At 38.3% G+C, this 18092-nt stretch overlaps 1 protein-coding gene across 1 annotated transcript; it reads right to left on the reverse strand.

Annotated features, from left to right (window-relative positions):
* Positions 1–2482: 2482 nt before the first annotated feature.
* LOC105041231 (transcription factor MYB78) lies at positions 2483–4038 on the reverse strand. The gene is made up of 3 exons (XM_010918103.4): positions 3823–4038; positions 3489–3618; positions 2483–3282 (listed from the first exon to the last, which is right to left on the reverse strand). Exons 1-3 carry the CDS (start codon positions 3968–3970, stop codon positions 2631–2633), a joined length of 930 nt encoding a protein of 309 aa, XP_010916405.1. The 5' UTR covers positions 3971–4038; the 3' UTR covers positions 2483–2630.
* Between the last annotated feature and the right edge of the window lie 14054 nt (positions 4039–18092).

The following is an 18092-nucleotide window of genomic DNA, read 5'->3' on the forward strand; positions in this document are numbered from 1 at the left end:
ATAAATTATTTAAATTAATACTTTTTTCAGCTGAACTTTCACTGTCTTCACTGTCTTGTTAACTGCGCTGCTCACTATCTTGCTCATTGCCTTGCTCACTGCCTTTCCTAATATTTTTGTCAGGTCTATAATGGGTACATACTCTATATTTAGCAAAGGCTTTATAGTTGAACAAGGCTGCAGTTCAGCCTGCTATTCTGGTTTCGGCTTCGGCACAGCTCCTTGATAATCATTGTCACTTTTGTCTCCATGTTCCACATAAACATGTATCATCTTATTTATCGAAATATCTAAAATCATATCTAACATATATATCTTGATCTCCAAAGATAAATTTCAAGCCATTGTTTAGGTCTTTTCCTGGCTTGACATAATAAAATTGAGATATATTGGAAATCCCAATATCCTCTAACATGCCCTCCAACTCTGGAATAGATATTCTATCAGGATCAATACTATCATATATAGAAATTTGCCCCCCAACATACTTACTGTAGGTCTGAATATGAACTTGTCTCCATAATGAAATGTGATAGAAAAAAAATCAACAGCCATATTTAAACCCTAGGACACAACTACAGACTAACGAAACCGTTATTTAGCAAGGCATCAAGATTATTTTGTATATGCAGTATCATTTATTCATTAGATATAAGCAACACAACAAAAACTTCTACCAAATCCCTTCCAAACCAATCTCAGCATTTGACCTAGGATACAACCAGTATCAAACACCCGACGACACAACTTGTGACAAATAAAGGCAAGTCCCTTCATGGTTTTTAGAAAGCCAAGCACAAACATGCATCCTATAAATGCAAAATAACAAGAATACAAAACTTCGTTTGATGCGGAAAGGCAGATCGGCGAGGATTTCCATAAATTCAGAGTGAGTGCCAGATTTAGGCGGAAGAAGAAGGCCGATGAAGATTCCCACAATACATAGACCGACATCCGATTCGGAAGAAGAAGGCCGACAACGATCGACGGTCTCTTTCGAAGAGGGAAAGAATAATTTCTGATGAGAAGAGAGAACTGGAGGAGGGGTCCTGGGAAATTAGGACAGAGGCGGAAAAAATTGCTTAAAAAAGAAAATAGCACCGTCCCTTGGGAAGAAAATCGAATTGGTACCGGACACCACGTCATCATTTTTTTTAAATAACTTATTTTCAGCTCAGCACCGGTGCCACATATTCAAGTTAAACTAGCCACATATGCACCGATAATGTCAAATAGGATTTTTGATGAGAGAAAATCATCGAAAATAGGATGAATGGTAACATTAAAATGGTTTAAAAATTTTGGAGATCAAAAGTTACGATTTTGTAGTTTAGGGATCATTTAAAAAAAATATGATATAGTTTAAGGACTAAAAAATAATTTATTTTATTTTTTTGACTGAAATTAGGCAAATTAATTGGGACCCCCAACCAGTCGTTTCAGGCATATTAATTTGCCAGCAACTCTACCAACAAGTGGCTACCCATCTAGCTGAAATTTAAAACTTTGTGATCTAAGATCACCTGCCAACTTGGTTTTCATTTTGAGAAGAGCTGTCGGGGCATTACCAAATGTTTTAAATAAATGATGTTAAGTATTACGTATGTCAAACACTCGAGGAAACACTCACCTAACTCGCAATTGAAATATTTAATCCCCAATTGAAGGAGAGTTGCAACTGTAGTTCCCTCTTTTTTTTTTTTTTGGTTGGTTTATATTTCGTATGGACATCACCAGCATCTGGATGCATGAAAGGAATAATTTTGCTTCAATCGAAGCAGCTGTCGGACGAGCGGAACTGCAAGCTTGTTTCTTAGAGAGGGTTTGCATCGGATCTGCCACAGAACAATATGTACGTAGCCCAAATCGTTTCTCTGCAGACCAACACGACTGGCGTGTCCCACGTGGCACGTGGCATTCACATGGATACGTCCCACGTATGACAGGTATGCGGCACATCGGGTCCCACGGACGAATTCAGGTACCCGGATGGACAGCTGTCGGCAACCCAAGGGCGAACGGAAATACGTGGGTGATCCAGCGCACCGTTGATAAGATGGTTCGATCGCAAAGAGCCAGCCTCGTGGCTCCGTCCTCAGCCATCGCACCTTTTATCCCCATAACGCAGGCTTTAGTTATGTCATGCTGGTGATGCCATCCAATTATGTGGGGACCCTTTCTAAATAGGAAGTTTTGGGATACAGTTTCCTTGAAAGCCAAGAGAACTTCGTAGGTCTCGAGTGTTTGAAATTAACATGCCTTTCTCCCTTCAAAAATAAATGAGTGGAAGATGATTGGGGTGAGGATTAGGAGTTAAGAGGCTAATAAAGATGGTCCACCTCCATCCAACTAAATCCTCACCACAGCACTTGATTCGAATTGAAGTGACAATTAACGCATATATATGATTCTTTAGGCTGGCATGGGAGCCCAAGTCAAGAAGGCACCCATTAATTCCTTCTCTATTCCCCGCAACCCTCCATCACCTTCTCAAGATCTTTCACTTGGAGAAAAGGACTCTCATTCAAATTAATTCCAAAAGCACACATACACGCGCAGAATAAACTCCCACTTACACTCTGAATGGGACATTTTACAAGAGTAGTTATCACTACAAGGAACCTAGCTAGCTAGATTCCACCCCACTCATTTAGCTTTCTTACATACCATAACTCATTCATGTTCCACAAGCCATCACCAAGGTTGTCCACGCAATTATTGTTGCCCATGGTGTAGTCCGAGACCGAAAATCCAAGCTGCGTTGCCGACACCGGGTCTAGATCCATAGCGTCTAGACCGTAGCTATTGTCCACGCAGTGGCCACTCGTGAATGGATTGAAGGAGGCACCACTGTAATTGTCGGGGGGCCCCGACGAGAATTCGGACAAGTTTGGGAGTTGGGGGAGCGGCATCGAGGCTGAGGAGGTGGTCGGACTGTGATTCTCCGAGCCCGGTGGGTCGTAGGAGCTGCAGCCCTCAAATGGGTAGTAGTAGTGCATGGCTGGATTGGAAAACGGCTGGGGAGGCCCATGCGGAGTGATCATTTGCTCCATCGTACCGGCGGTGGTCGTGGCGTTGGAGTCTGTTAGGGATGGCATGGACTGAGATGAACCCATCTTCTCGAGCAATCTCGGCATCCAGTAGCAGCGGATTGCGTCTCGGAACATGGCGCTGTTGGCGTCGATCTTGAGCTGCCTTGCTTGCTTCTGAACACGGGTTCTCCAATAGTTCTTTATCTCGTTGTCGGTCCTCCCTGGTAGATGCTGTGCAATCCTGGACCACCTATATCCCCAGAAAAAAAATAAAAATAAAAGATAAAAAACAAACAAACAAACAAACGCCAGAAGTTGACGAGAGAAAGATGGGCTGATTATAGCATATGAAGCGAGAAACTTCGCCCAAAAATTAAGACTAATCTACCGCACGGGATAAGAGCGGAAAGTAGAGAATTATAAATGAGTTGATGAGGAAAATGATCATCTACGTACCGGTTTCCCCACTTGGAATGGAGCTCAAGGATCAAGAACTGCTCCTCTGGAGAGAGGTTGCCGCGTTTTATATCTGGTTTTAAGTAATTTAGCCACCTAAGCCTGCAACTCTTACCAGTTCTCTTCAAGCCTACAGGCGTAGAACCAAAAAAAAAAAAAAGATTAGCTATATAGATTCGTAACAAGTCAATACAACAGAGCTGTCTTTAGTCGGAAGATTTCACTAACTATATGTAGGTTTAGGTTGCTAGAGAAAGAAAAAGAAAAACTATATATATATATATATATATATATATATATATATATATATATATATATAGGTTTGGATGATTACCCGAGCACTTAGCGAGGAGATTCCAGCGGCCTTCGCCATGACAAGCAATGTAGTGGATGAGGAGGGTGTCCTCCTCAAGAGTCCAAGGCCCTCTCCTGAGATCCACCTTGTCCTCCTCATATTTGTTGGATCCCCTCTTTTCAGACATTGTTGCCACCCCTCCTAAAAGGCTCTCTAGGAGAAGCTACAAAGGAGATGGGCAGCTAAGTGCCATGTTATATAGACCATGCCTAGAAGAGCCAAAGCGTACCAATAATAGGATATAGATTTTTGGAAAATAAAGTAGCACCCTATATGTGAACTCTATAGGCTTCCTTTATTTAAAGATTTGGAGCAATCATGAAGGAATTTCTGGAGGTGATTTCCTCCTCCTACTCGTAGACTTGGTGCTTCTAGTCGGAAAAAAAGAAAAAAAAAAGGAACGGGGGAACCGAGTTTCCTTGGGAATGGGTCATTCATTCAAGCTACTTTTGAGGCTTTTGGAAGGTGATTCGGATTCTTTTCAACATGAAACGTGTTTGACTGACCAATATATCACACCATAGCTTATATTATTAAACTTAGAGATTTAGGTGAGAGAGAGAGAGAGTGGGGGGGGGGACTATCTGGTTTGCCTAATCTGGCGGCATTTCAGCTGTTGGAATTTTAAGAACATCCTTTTTCACATCTCATCTGAGGTCTTTCGGGCTTCATCTTTGAAAGCATGTCTGCCTCACACGAGCAAAAACAAGAGCACCTTTTCCGGTTCAAAAGCCAAATTGGGCATCCAGTTAAGAGACAGCGTCCTCAGGTGTGAACATAGTATTGAGATTGTTTATTATGGCATCCTCCACTTCAGGGGGTTTTCTTTATTTTTTTAGGCCTATTTAGGGGATTGGCCGTCAGAACCATCCAACAAAGAGTAAAGCATCATCTATATCAAATATCTATGCCAAAACTTGGACAAGACATGCAAGTAAATAGCAGCAAAAGGAGTTAAAACTTGAGAATCTATATTACTATCAACCTGAGACCCCAACCCCCCTCCCCACAATTTTAACCTTCCATAACTCTTGTTCTAATATTCCTATTGCGTCCAGAGCCGTGGTAAAAGCAAATAAAGATATACCACTTTTGTAAGACTCTCTCTCTCTCTCTCTCATTGTTTGAAGAACAATCATACAATGAACATGCACCCAATAGAGAAAGAATAAATGTAACCACAAGCAGAAATCCAACATCAAGAGCTTCTTCCTATTTCCCCAAGAGATTTGTTTTATTATGTATGTTAAATTTGCATGACAATCTAAACATAGCTAGGCTTGGATGCTGCAGGAACTGAGCCCTTTCTATCAATGGTTTTCTCCATCACAATAAAGGCATGTATCTCCCTACCTATACATGATTTGCAAGTTGCAATCCTTCTCCTTGAATGCACTTAAAGTTCCTTTTATCCTAGACAGTCCAAAAATCTCGATGATGTTGGCTTTTTATAAATGTATAGTCTTTCATGGACCACACACACACCCATTACATTGCTAGTACCTATAAAGCAGTAGATCTCATGTTGAACATATAGCATGCCACAGAATAGTTAATGTGCATATCTCATACCTATAGAAAAAGCTGCACGGCATCTTTAGGCAATACTTATCTCCTTCCCGTTGAGAATATAGGCGGGTCAATGTGATGTCAGTCTTTGCCTCCTATTTTAATTTCACATTTTTAATATCTCTGTGACACATTTCCTCCTGCTATGAGCGGATGCATACATCTCCATATGCAGGCAAAATGGACGGGGAATTTAATTTAAGATTATATATCTTTGTTTGCTTTAACATGGACAGGACTCTTATTTTACCAAACGAGTGTGCTTCTTGAAAACATAAAATCTATATATCGAGGGTATAGGCATGCATGTTAGATCGACTAGTCGATCAGATAGATATAGTTGATCAAGGAAAGCACATTCAGCTCCTTAGTAAAAGGACTTAAACCTTCTAGTAGGATACAAATGTTCTACCATGATGAATAAAGCATTAAAGGGAAGTAGTAAATCATCGGTAGAAAAACAATAGCAAAGATTTTGATTTCATAAAAGAAATATAATTGAATACATCAATAAGTATTCTCCATTATGAAATGATCATCATGCTAGGGAGTTGGATAAATTGATTAGGGCCTAAATGCAAAATTCTCTAGTGGGACGTCATGTTGAAGAAATTTAGACCAGATATAGATGTAGAAGAAGCATCTTTTCTTTTCTTATTACATGGATCCATAGTTATTGATTTCTAGCAATGATTACTGTTACAGCAAGCACAAATATAGAGCACACACAGATTCGTACAATCACACAAAATAGAGAAGAGAAGGAAAAACAAACACAGGATTTACGTGGTTCGGCTGAAAAGCCTACGTCCACGGGCAAGACATGAGAGAAAAATTCCACTATGATGAAAAGAGAGATACAATCACTCAAGAACTCTCCAAACCCTAGCCGCAATTTGATTTCCCAAATCTCTCACAAAACTGCCGAGATTGACAGAAAATACAATACTTATACTGATCCGTACGGACAAGACACGAGAGAAAAATTCCACTATGATGAAAAGAGAGATACAATCACTTAAGAACTCTCCAAACCCTAGCCGCAATTTGATTTTTCAAACCTCTCACAAAACTGCCGAGATTGACAGAAAATACAATATTTATACTGGTCCGTACGGACAAGACACGAGAGAAAAATTCCACTATGATGAAAAGAGAGATACAATCACTCAAGAACTCTCCAAACCCTAGCCGCAATTTGATTTCCCAAACCTCTCACAAAACTGTCGAGATTGACAAAAAATACAATATTTATACTGGTCCGTACGGATAAGACACGAGAGAAAAATTTCACTATGATGAAAAGAGAGATACAATCACTTAAGAACTCTCCAAACCCTAGCCGCAATTTGATTTCCCAAATCTCTCACAAAACTGTCGAGATTGACAGAAAATACAATATTTATACTGATCCGTACGGACAAGACACGAGAGAAAAATTTCACTATGATGAAAAAAGAGATACAATCACTCAAGAACTCTCCAAACCCTAGCCGCAATTTGATTTTCCAAACCTCTCACAAAACTGCGAAGATTGACAGAAAATATAATATTTATACTGGTCCGTACGGACAAGACACGAGAGAAAAATTCCACTATGATGAAAAGAGAGATACAATCACTCAAGAACTCTCCAAACCCTAGCTGCAATTTGATTTTCCAAACCTCTCACAAAACTGCCGAGATTGATAGAAAATACAATATTTATACTGGTCCGTACGGACAAGACACGAGAGAAAAATTCCACTATGATGAAAAGAGAGATACAATCACTCAAGAACTCTCCAAACCCTAGCCGCAATTTGATTTCCCAAACCTCTCACAAAACTGTCGAGATTGACAGAAAATACAATATTTATACTGGTCCGTACGGACAAGACACGAGAGAAAAATTTCACTATGATGAAAAGAGAGATACAATCACTCAAGAACTCTCCAAACCCTAGCCGCAATTTGATTTCCCAAACCTCTCATAAAACTGTCGAGATTGACAGAAAATACAATATTTATACTGGTCCGTACGGACAAGACACGAGAGAAAAATTCCACTATGATGAAAAGAGAGATACAATCACTCAAGAACTCTCCAAACCCTAGCCGCAATTTGATTTCCCAAACCTCTCACAAAACTGCCGAGATTGACAGAAAATATAATATTTATACTGGTCCGTACGGACAAGACACGAGAGAAAAATTTCACTATGATGAAAAGAGAGATACAATCACTCAAGAACTCTCCAAACCCTAGCCGCAATTTGATTTCCCAAACCTCTCACAAAACTGCCGAGATTGACAGAAAATATAATATTTATACTGGTCCGTACGGACAAGACACGAGAGAAAAATTTCACTATGATGAAAAGAGAGATACAATCACTCAAGAACTCTCCAAACCTTAGCCGCAATTTGATTTTCCAAATCTCTCACAAAACTGCCGAGATTGACAGAAAATACAATATTTATACTGATCCGTACGGACAAGACACGAGAAAAATTTCACAATGATGAAAAGAGAGATATAATCACTCAAGAACTCTCCAAACCCTAGCCGCAATTTGATTTTCCAAACCTCTCACAAAACTGCCGAGATTGACAGAAAATATAATATTTATACTGGTCCGTACGGACAAGACACGAGAGAAAAATTCTACTATGATGAAAAAAGAGATACAATCACTCAAGAACTCTCCAAACCCTAGCCGCAATTTGATTTCCCAAACCTCTCACAAAACTGCCGAGATTGACAGAAAATACAATATTTATACTGGTCCGTACGGACAAGACACGAGAAAAAAATTCCACTATAATGAAAAGAGAGATACAATCACTCAAGAACTCTCCAAACCCTAGCCGCAATTTGATTTTCCAAACCTCTCACAAAACTGTCGAGATTGACAGAAAATATAATATTTATACTGGTCCGTACGGACAAGACACGAGAGAAAAATTTCACTATGATGAAAAGAGAGATACAATCACTCAAGAACTCTCCAAACCCTAGCCGCAATTTGATTTTCCAAACCTCTCACAAAACTGCCGAGATTGACAGAAAATACAATATTTATACTGATCCGTACGGACAAGACACGAGAGAAAAATTCCACTATGATGAAAAGAGAGATACAATCACTCAAGAACTCTCCAAACCCTAGCCGCAATTTGATTTCCCAAACCTCTCACAAAACTGCCGAGATTGACAGAAAATACAATATTTATACTGATCCGTACGGACAAGACACGAGAGAAAAATTTCACTATGATGAAAAGAGAGATACAATCAGTCAAGAACTCTCCAAACCCTAGCCGCAATTTGATTTCCCAAACCTCTCACAAAACTGCCGAGATTGACAGAAAATACAATATTTATACTGGTCCGTACGGACAAGACACGAGAGAAAAATTCCACTATGATGAAAAGAGAGATACAATCACTCAAGAACTTTCCAAATCCTAGCCGCAATTTGATTTTCCAAACCTCTCACAAAACTACCGAGATTGACAGAAAATATAATATTTATACTGGTCCGTACGGATAAGACACGAGAGAAAAATTTCACTATGATGAAAAGAGAGATACAATCACTCAAGAACTCTCCAAACCCTAGCCGCAATTTGATTTCCCAAACCTCTCACAAAACTGCCGAGATTGATAGAAAATACAATATTTATACTGGTCCGTACGGACAAGACGCGAGAGAAAAATTCCACTATGATGAAAAGAGAGATACAATCACTCAAGAACTCTCCAAATCCTAGCCGCAATTTGATTTCCCAAACCTCTCACAAAACTGCCGAGATTGACAGAAAATACAATATTTATACTGGTCCATACCGCGGGGGGCGATGAGGTCAGTGGTGGGCTTCGGGTATGGGCCTATCGGCCCATGCCCTCCGCTACCACCACAGACCTCTCAAAATATTTCATTCAGGTCGCAACGCAGGCTTTTCAGATTGGGTCATAGTTCAAGCCCATAAAAGATATCCAAAATTCAAGCCACATTAACAATTACACTCTTTGGTTAGTTTCCCATTGTCTTTGTATAACTCCCTCCTTGTTGGTTGCCGGTGGTTACCTACATGTAGAACTACTCATTGCATGTCTTTTAGAAATTTAGTCCCAGAAATTAACTACCCAAATGGCCTCTTGTTTTACTGATAAGTGGCAAAATAGAGTTTCTGCGAGCATCATGCATAAATGATCAATCAAATCTTGATCATTCTCAAAATTTTGATCATTTACTATTGTCGACCGATGATTAATTAATTTTTGGGTGTAAACATTTTTTCCTGTAGCTCAATGAAAATGGATCTTCTTGTTGAGCTAAATAAGCATAAGTTCAAATACAGAAAAATGTTGGGCCGATCATAGTAATAGGCTATTAATTGATGAATCATCTGGACTATAGCACTTCATAACAACATCTAACCCATTGACCATGTATATTAACTATGATAAATCATAGTTTAAAATTGATTGGACAAGCTATCGATCATGATATGGGCCATAAATTAGAATAAGTTAATCATAGATTATTCATGATAATGACCATAATTTTAAATTGTTTGGTCTTACTTATTGACCACAATAGTGGTCATAGTTTTAAACAAGCCGGTTATTTTGATCAGCATAACAATAGCCATAATTTTGAATTGGTTGATTATTTTTGTTGTCTATATTAATCATCATATTATTGAATAAGTTGATCATGCTTATCAACCATCACAAATGGCTATAGTTTTGAGTAGATTGATCATACTCATCAATTATTACAGTAGCCATATTGTTGAATAGATCAATCATATCATACAAAGAGACCATAATAATTGTCATGATTTTGAATGGATCGATTATACTAATAATCCATACTTTTATTGGTTTTTTCTAACCAACTCAAATGTACCCTTCAAGTATTTAGGCATCCAACTGATTGGCTTTTTCCTAAGCCAGTTGTGATGATGCTCCCAAGTTTAAAGTCAAGAGGGACATGAAATAAAACTCATTGACCTGGACATATGTTCTATCTTTAAATGAATTGACCAAATCTTTTGAATGCCCAATTGAATGGCTTTTATCTAAACCAATTATAGTGATGCCCTCCGAGTTGAAGATCACTTAGGCATATGAAATAATTACCTAGTGGCATGCATGAGCCACCAAATCTTCTCTTAGAGTGCAACTATAGCTGGCCAATTTCATGAAATGCAATCTCACTATCCAATACATTGGCCATCTTGTAACCTCCAATTATTATCTCTTTAGTTGACTTTTAGTCTTGCCCAAAAATTTTAGTCAGTTCTTGGTCTGATGATTTGGTTGAGGCTTCTTTATGAGAAGCAGAAGTTTCTTTCCTGCTTTTTTCTCTAACAACATATATAAATTCTTCCTATTAGGATGATATTCATACTTATTGATTATGATTTCAACATTTTCCATGTGATCATTCTCTTGAAAAAATTCACCCTAGCTTCCTGTCTTAGATATCCCTTTTTTTTTTTTTAACATTCTATTCTATTAGGTCTCACTATCTTAGATCTTTGTCGATTTATCCCATTCTCTAGCATGATGTCTATTGTACTTTGGATAGCACTTATTTATGTACCTAATTATATTTTTTTCTATATAATCAAACTCTTTGTCATTGTTTCCCTTTAGCAAGTGATTACTTTTCCTTAGTGGTTTCTTCGTCTTTTCGTTTTTGCGGTATTCGCAACCTATCAGAAAGGTTAAGTCCTTTATTAAGATAGAGGACCTACTTTCCTTCATCAACCATATCTATTTGATCAATTTTTTTGATCTAGCATGCATGCAATCCTTGATCCATAGATTTTATGTTTTTCATAAAATATTTGAACACTGTCCACCGAGCTGGAATGAAATGTCATGTTAGAAAATTTTAGACCAGGTCATGGATGCAGAATCTTCTGGATGCTCATCATGATACATAGGAAAGGCATAATCCCCTTGTCAAATGCCCTGGTTGCAATGACCATCCTCTTTGGTTGGTTCTGTTCTAATAACTCCCTCCCTGCTGCTGGTGGTTGTTTGCATGTATATGTGAAATATGACCAAATGTAGTCCTTCAAATTATATCATGCACAAATGATTAATCAAATTGATTGGTCTTTTTTTTTTTTTTTTTTTTTGACTATTTACTATATCTAGTCAATAATCATTTATTTTTCAGGTGTAAACATTGAGGCCTTGTATAATTAACCACTTAAAATGATCTTGTCCTTCTCACATCAATGGCAACATCAGTGCTAAGGTGTTAAGATCCATTCCTATTTGATGCGGCAATTGATCCTTTAGGTAAGATAATTTGCATCTTAAGTAATCGCTGACAATTGATCCTAGTTAAACAGTCCATATTTTTTATTATTTATTTTACATAGTTGTAGAGTAGTTTACCAAATTGTACGTTCACCTTCCCCAATCTACAAAGCTCGTCATCCTACCATTATCACATAAAAGTGCAGAAGCTAGATAAACCAAATTGCTGGAATCAGATTATTGGTGCAATCTTACACAACATACACAATATCATTTTTTAGCTTAATATCTCTAGACAACTGCCCACCATGATCGGTCCGCTAGAAATCTGCCTTGTTATGAGGTAGAATATAATTTTTTAGCTTGACATACCTAGACAACTACCTACCTTGATCATGAGCAGGATTAGTGTCTCTTTTCTCATTTTTGAGACCAGCATCATCTGAACTATGAGTTCCGGGATGCAGAAGACTCTCCCCAAGCTGTTTTACCATCCCTCTTTAGATAGTCCACTTCGGCAGTTTAAACAAACCATTCTAGCAATAAATTATCACGTCTCTTCCTAGCTGCACCAACCAGTGTTGCCCATCGAAATTAAGCAAATAATGTGAACTTGAAATAAGATTGGAAATGTATGATATCAGGCAAGCAAGAAACAAAAAGCACAAGTAAAATGAGCACTGATCAGAGAAAAACAAATGAAGGGAAACTGACTCCATCCTTTTGATAATTATCAATTACTATGCTCGTGTTGCTGCATTACCCCATTTATAGGATCGTCTCAAGGGATGTTTGGTTGGTAGAAACCCATATCATGAAGGACATAGGAAGGACAATCGCACTGGATTTCTTATGAGCTAATAGTAGGAAGAATCGTGTTCTCTAGATACTCTTTAAGGATAATAGTTTAACAGTCAAATAAATAATATAATATGTGCTACAGCCGTTCGACTAGTCATAGATTATTGTCCATCCCTGGAGTGGACCCTAAACTTATAACATCCAAATCAACTGGAGAGGAGGACAAAAGTACCCCCAGGTGAGGACAGTATGATCCATTATGTACAGCATCACATTCCCTGCCAATAATGTAATTGAACTCTGCCATTTACACGGCCAGATTCTCCCATTGTAGCTAAAGTGGACCTACTATACTGTTTAATTTGTGGGCTGTTAGTCAGTGGTTGTCTTTTTGAAAAAGAACAATTAGGTGGGGAGTGCTTGTTTGGTAGTTGCTCTTGTTCAAACCAAGATGGATGCCACTCTCAAATCTAAGGTTATGGTTGAGAATTTGGATGATGGGAGAAAGACTTGGGAAACTAAGAAGAATAATCCTCAATAAAATGGCCAATTCGCCCATTCTCCAGGTCCAACTTCCTATCATTAATTAAAAATAGTGAAAAAGAAGTCCTTGATGTGCCAATAATATGGTGCTAAATGGACTATAAATGGTCCCGGAGGTTCTTCTCAAAAAGGAAAAAGAAATGAAAATTTTATGAAAAAAAAGGCTTCAAGCATATATTGGTCTAGTTTGATGATGCCTAGTTGGACACAACTCTATCCATCAACTGGCTGATAGGTGGCAACAACACCAGGCAGATTTTCAATTTGGGGTGTTGCACACCTAATGAATCTGATAAAAATCGTCATTGATTGCCTCATGACTTCAAGGGATGAAAAATGATTGCGATAATCATTTCCTTTTTTTTCTTTTTTCTTCACACATCTTTTTTATTTTCACCCAGTGGATTATATAGTCTAAACCTACTTTTAGGGTTAGATCGATCCTAAGCGATGACATGGATGACAAAGACGATGATGACCCTAATACTTATGGTGACATGGGTAAGGATGGTGAAGCATCATTAGTTAAACCAAGCTTGTTGGTTTACACCTCTTCAATGGTGGACAGATGTCACGTTGCACTTTGCTATGCATAGTGACCTACCTTTACATTGCCTAATACCGGTTTATGCCCTTGGCTTAAGGAGAGAATTACTGAGCCCAGGAAGTATTACATGCTGGAATATTGACATCAATTCAAGACTAAAATATGGAGGGATATTGAGGAGAGCTACGTACAACAATTTTGCTCGATAATGGAACGTAAAGAGTATCAACTTTACTTAATGGAGGCCATTAATTTAAGTTCCACTAGTTTTACTGGATATGTTCTTTTTGAATAGACCAGCTTTTGAAGAAGGAACGAGAGAAAAGAAAAGAGGAGTAAATTTCTTTTCTGTTGCCTAGGCTAGTATCTTCACCATATGCTTAACTAGGTATTCAAAGCCATCTTTTTATCCACAGCATTTTAATAATCAGAAATGGTGTCTTATAGATGGATCGCTGTATAATTTCATATTAGTTTTAGTGGTCCTGCCATCCAATTAGTAAATGCGACCACCGCCCATGAGAAAAAAAAAAAAAAATGATTTGCTTGAGGTCCTTAGCATTCTTCTTTTGATATTAAGGCTGTAGTCATCAGTCAACAGTTCATTGGACATTGATATTTGTTGTAAACCATTTCCTTACAACTGACATGATGTTTTATCTCATAAGAACTAGCTGTTAGTTCTCTGCCATCCTTGTGACTGGTTGCCAAGTGGAACATGCATGGTTTCAGTTTTGCCGGGAGCAACCATGCTCCCACAGCAATCTCTGTTATGGCTAGAGACCACAGGCTGAGAACTTGGAGACCTGTGCTAATAGACTCCTATCCTATGCCCAGAGTTCAGAAAATGGTCTGCGCCACTGCTTAACTATATTGTCCCTGGAAAGCCAGTGGTCAACTGAACCAAACCCAGAGTTTTATGGTTTCAAAATGTGATTAGAAAAGCATTTAAGATGTGTATCTGAGACCGTTCATTTGCAGCTTTACAACGTTGGCATTGGTTGTTTGAATTGCTGAGTAAAAAAACGAGGGTGCTTAGAACGGTGTTGGTGGTTGCTATGATATTAATTAAATACTGAAAGCAGCCATTATATGTTGAAAATTAAGTTAGGCAGCAAGAATGGAGGTTTTCTCAGGAGTCATGCAAATCATACGTCACAAATAATTCAGAGCAAACTGATGGTTATAATAAAATAAGTATTATTCAAAGAGTACTGAATAATCATCAAAGCCCACACAAAAAAAACTTCTCCACAAAAGAAAATTAATATTTATCATGTGATGATAATAGATCACCTTGCTCAAGATGGTCAAGAGGATCGATATGTCTCATTTGTCATTAAGCTCTAGTCATTTGTCAACAGTAGATGTTATCGTTTCTCACAATTGTTATTTTCTCACTGAATTTTGGTCGATTGGTTGTCGAAATGAATCATTAGTCCTTGGATACCGGTGCAATCTAGAGGGTTGTCAGGAGAGGCACGTCTTATTAGACTGGAATGAGCACCATGGTCCCCTGTCTATACTTCCTTGGTCTTTAGTCACAGGCTAGAGACTAGGGAATGAAGGGTGATGGATCTCATGTTCCGAAACTAGAAGATGAACCGTCCACTTTATTTTATTCCACTCGAAACCTTTCTGTTTAGGAGTCATGACACAATTAGGTGGATATTTAACATGTGCGCCCAGCTAGCTAGCTGGGACCACCACCAGCACCCTTAATAAATTTTTTACGCAGGCATGATCATGGTAGCTTTGAGAACATATATAGACTCCTTTACGTAATCGAATGGTTGTTTACGACTACACTCAAGATATTAGCAATAATCATTCTAGAAGAGTGGGTGGTGGAGCGTGCATGCGGTCTCACTAATTATATTCTTTATTCCAAGAGTTACAAGCTCATAAGCAATGATATTTTACCCATCAGAATCTATTCAACATTAGCTTTTCTCTAAGAAATTATATCGAGGGTACGGCATAAAGTCATCAACAACCTTAAGCTTAAGCAGACCAGCACCTAAGACCAGAACACCTGCCCCATTCCATTATCTCCTTAGGAGCATAAACCATAACTTTTTTTATCAGTAATTTTTTACGTTGTTTGCCTTCTTTTGCACACAACGTCAGTGATGCGGAATCCATACGTAGTCCAGCAAATGGGCCAAGTCAGACCATCTGTTAGTTGATCCAAGTATGGCAATAGGCCCATAAGATTGAGCCGAGCACACTTTGTTGGCCCAAAAACTTCACTTGTTTGGTCCAGGACACTATCAGCACAACCCAACCCAGAACCAGCCCAATGTAAAAAATGATAAAACAATTGTATTTTGATCTACACGCATCACGTATCGCATTTGCGGTACAATATGTTCTCCAGGGAGCATTTGGATTGTACATATTTGAGGTCTGGCGTAGGCCAGTTAGGCCAACGTAATTTGGACACGGACTTAGCTTTTGCACCCACTTTCACATTTTCCGGGCTGGGCCAACTTTGAGAGGATTGATTATAATTAACTTTATGAGAAATTCTTTGTGCACCGCCTGTGGTGTAGAGTGCACCACTTCACTGTATTGGACTACGTAGCCACCGCTTTTCAATGCGCATTTAATGTCTGCAGTTCTATTTTTTCAAAAAATTTATCATCAATTTTTTAATGACGAAAATATCCTTCTCTCTTTAAGACATCTTGTGAAAAAACTTATGACATCCTGTGCTGAAAGTTATAATTTCAACACAGGATGCTATAATATCAGCACAGGATGTCATAATTTTTTTGAAAAATAAAAAGTATTTTCGTCATTCAAAATTTCAAATGAAAAAATAGAACTGTAGCCATTAAATGGATATTAAATATGTGTTGAAAAATGGTGACCACGTGGTCCAATAGAACAAAGCGGTGCGCTCCACATTAGATTTTCTACAAACAGTGCACAGAGAATTTTGCTTAACTTTATATTGTCTGAGCTCAACATTTGGACATTTTGAATGGATCTCTAACGCTTCCAACTTATTGGCATCATGGCCAGACTCAACCATCCCATCATCTAAATGAGCTCAGCCCGGAACTTTGCCATCTTCCTTATCTTTTCCTAACTCTTTTTCATTTGAACCCATCCATTATCCAAGCCTATTTGTTTCCCTCTCTACAAACAAAGTTAGAGAGAGAGAGATGTTAAAAACTAGTGGCCATTCAAGAGGCGTGCGTGGTATTTTATTACATATCTATTCTACTATAAAACACATTATAAATCGCTTTGTTGAGGCTCTGCTCGAGTGTCATCTGCCTTCACATTATGCGTATGTTATAAGACAAACTCTTGTACTTTTATGTCCAAACGCAGGTTACAACATGCCACGCTTGTTAGGTTAATTGACTCGATCAAGCCATTGACATTACTATCCAACTCAAAGTAAGGATTAAGGAACTTTCACTCAAATCAGTTGACATGTTGTGATATTACCTTATTTTTGGCTAAGCTCAAGTTTCCCATCAAAGAAGGAATGCTTGGAACAAGTTGTTCCTTCATTTGCTGCCTGTCTTTCAATCCAGTAGCATCACTTGCTGGGAAGATCCGAACTTATCTCCTAGCCTAGAAGTTAAAAATGTCTCTGGTCATCTAGGGAAATTAAAGATAGATCATGATACTCTCTCTCCAGACGTAAATTGCTCCTAAACTGAGCATTAGGTAACTTTATACGCTTGAAGTACAACTCCAGTAGGCTAGAAACTTTACAAGTGAATATCTGTGTACCAGGCACCAAACACTAAACCACCCTGCATGAGATCAATGACAAGAAACCAGGAAAATGATATGCACGCAAATGTGGGTTGTCAAGTCTAGAGCATTGCCCAATGGGCCCTCTCACCTTCTTATGTCACTCAGATAACATAAATACAGTCAACTTCTTGCATAGGTGACAAGTCTGATAATATTTAATTATAATCGAATCAAGGTCAATTTTGAAGGGTTCGTGGGTTTAGGGAAGTTTCGTTCACCAGTTTTGATAAGACAACTATTTTTCAGAGGGGGGCAAAAAACTCTAGAGACGAATTTTTCCGAAAACATTTAGGCAAGCTAATAGAAATTGTCGAATCTTCTAGAACAGCTAGAAGAGAATAAGCTAATCACTCCTCATCGACAGCACAAGCAAGGCATCTTCTTATGATATGTATCGTTAAATTTATCCGTAGGAAAGGCCATCTATCATTGAACCTTTACCTTATGTGGTTAAACAACTTACTTTTTAGTATTCCCACTCAATCAGAAACCTTCGACAATACAACCCCAGAATCTGGAATAAATGATTACGTGTTACTGCGTGCGTCTTCATTTCTACATGTGCATGTAGATTAATTTTCTTTCAAGCATCAAATTTGATGTCTGCATTGCTTTTGGAACATGTTCCTCTTTGTCCGTTCATGCTCATGTTCGAGCATCAAGCACTGATGCCAAGCATTAATGGATAAAGTACATATCCAAATGGTTACGATCGCTTTATTAAAATAAAAAAAT

The sequence above is a fragment of the Elaeis guineensis genome, chromosome 3, assembly GCF_000442705.2.
Source record: "Elaeis guineensis isolate ETL-2024a chromosome 3, EG11, whole genome shotgun sequence".
NCBI lineage: Eukaryota > Viridiplantae > Streptophyta > Magnoliopsida > Arecales > Arecaceae > Elaeis > Elaeis guineensis.

Coding starts and splice junctions, on each gene's coding strand:
- LOC105041231 (XM_010918103.4), bottom strand. CDS start 3,970: ATGTCTGAAAAGAGGGGATCCAACAAATATGAGGAGGACAAGGTGGAT. Junction 3,619..3,822: donor TCTCCTCGCTAAGTGCTCGG/GTAATCATCCAA, acceptor CTACGCCTGTAG/GCTTGAAGAGAACTGGTAAG. Junction 3,283..3,488: donor CATTCCAAGTGGGGAAACCG/GTACGTAGATGA, acceptor CTGGGGATATAG/GTGGTCCAGGATTGCACAGC.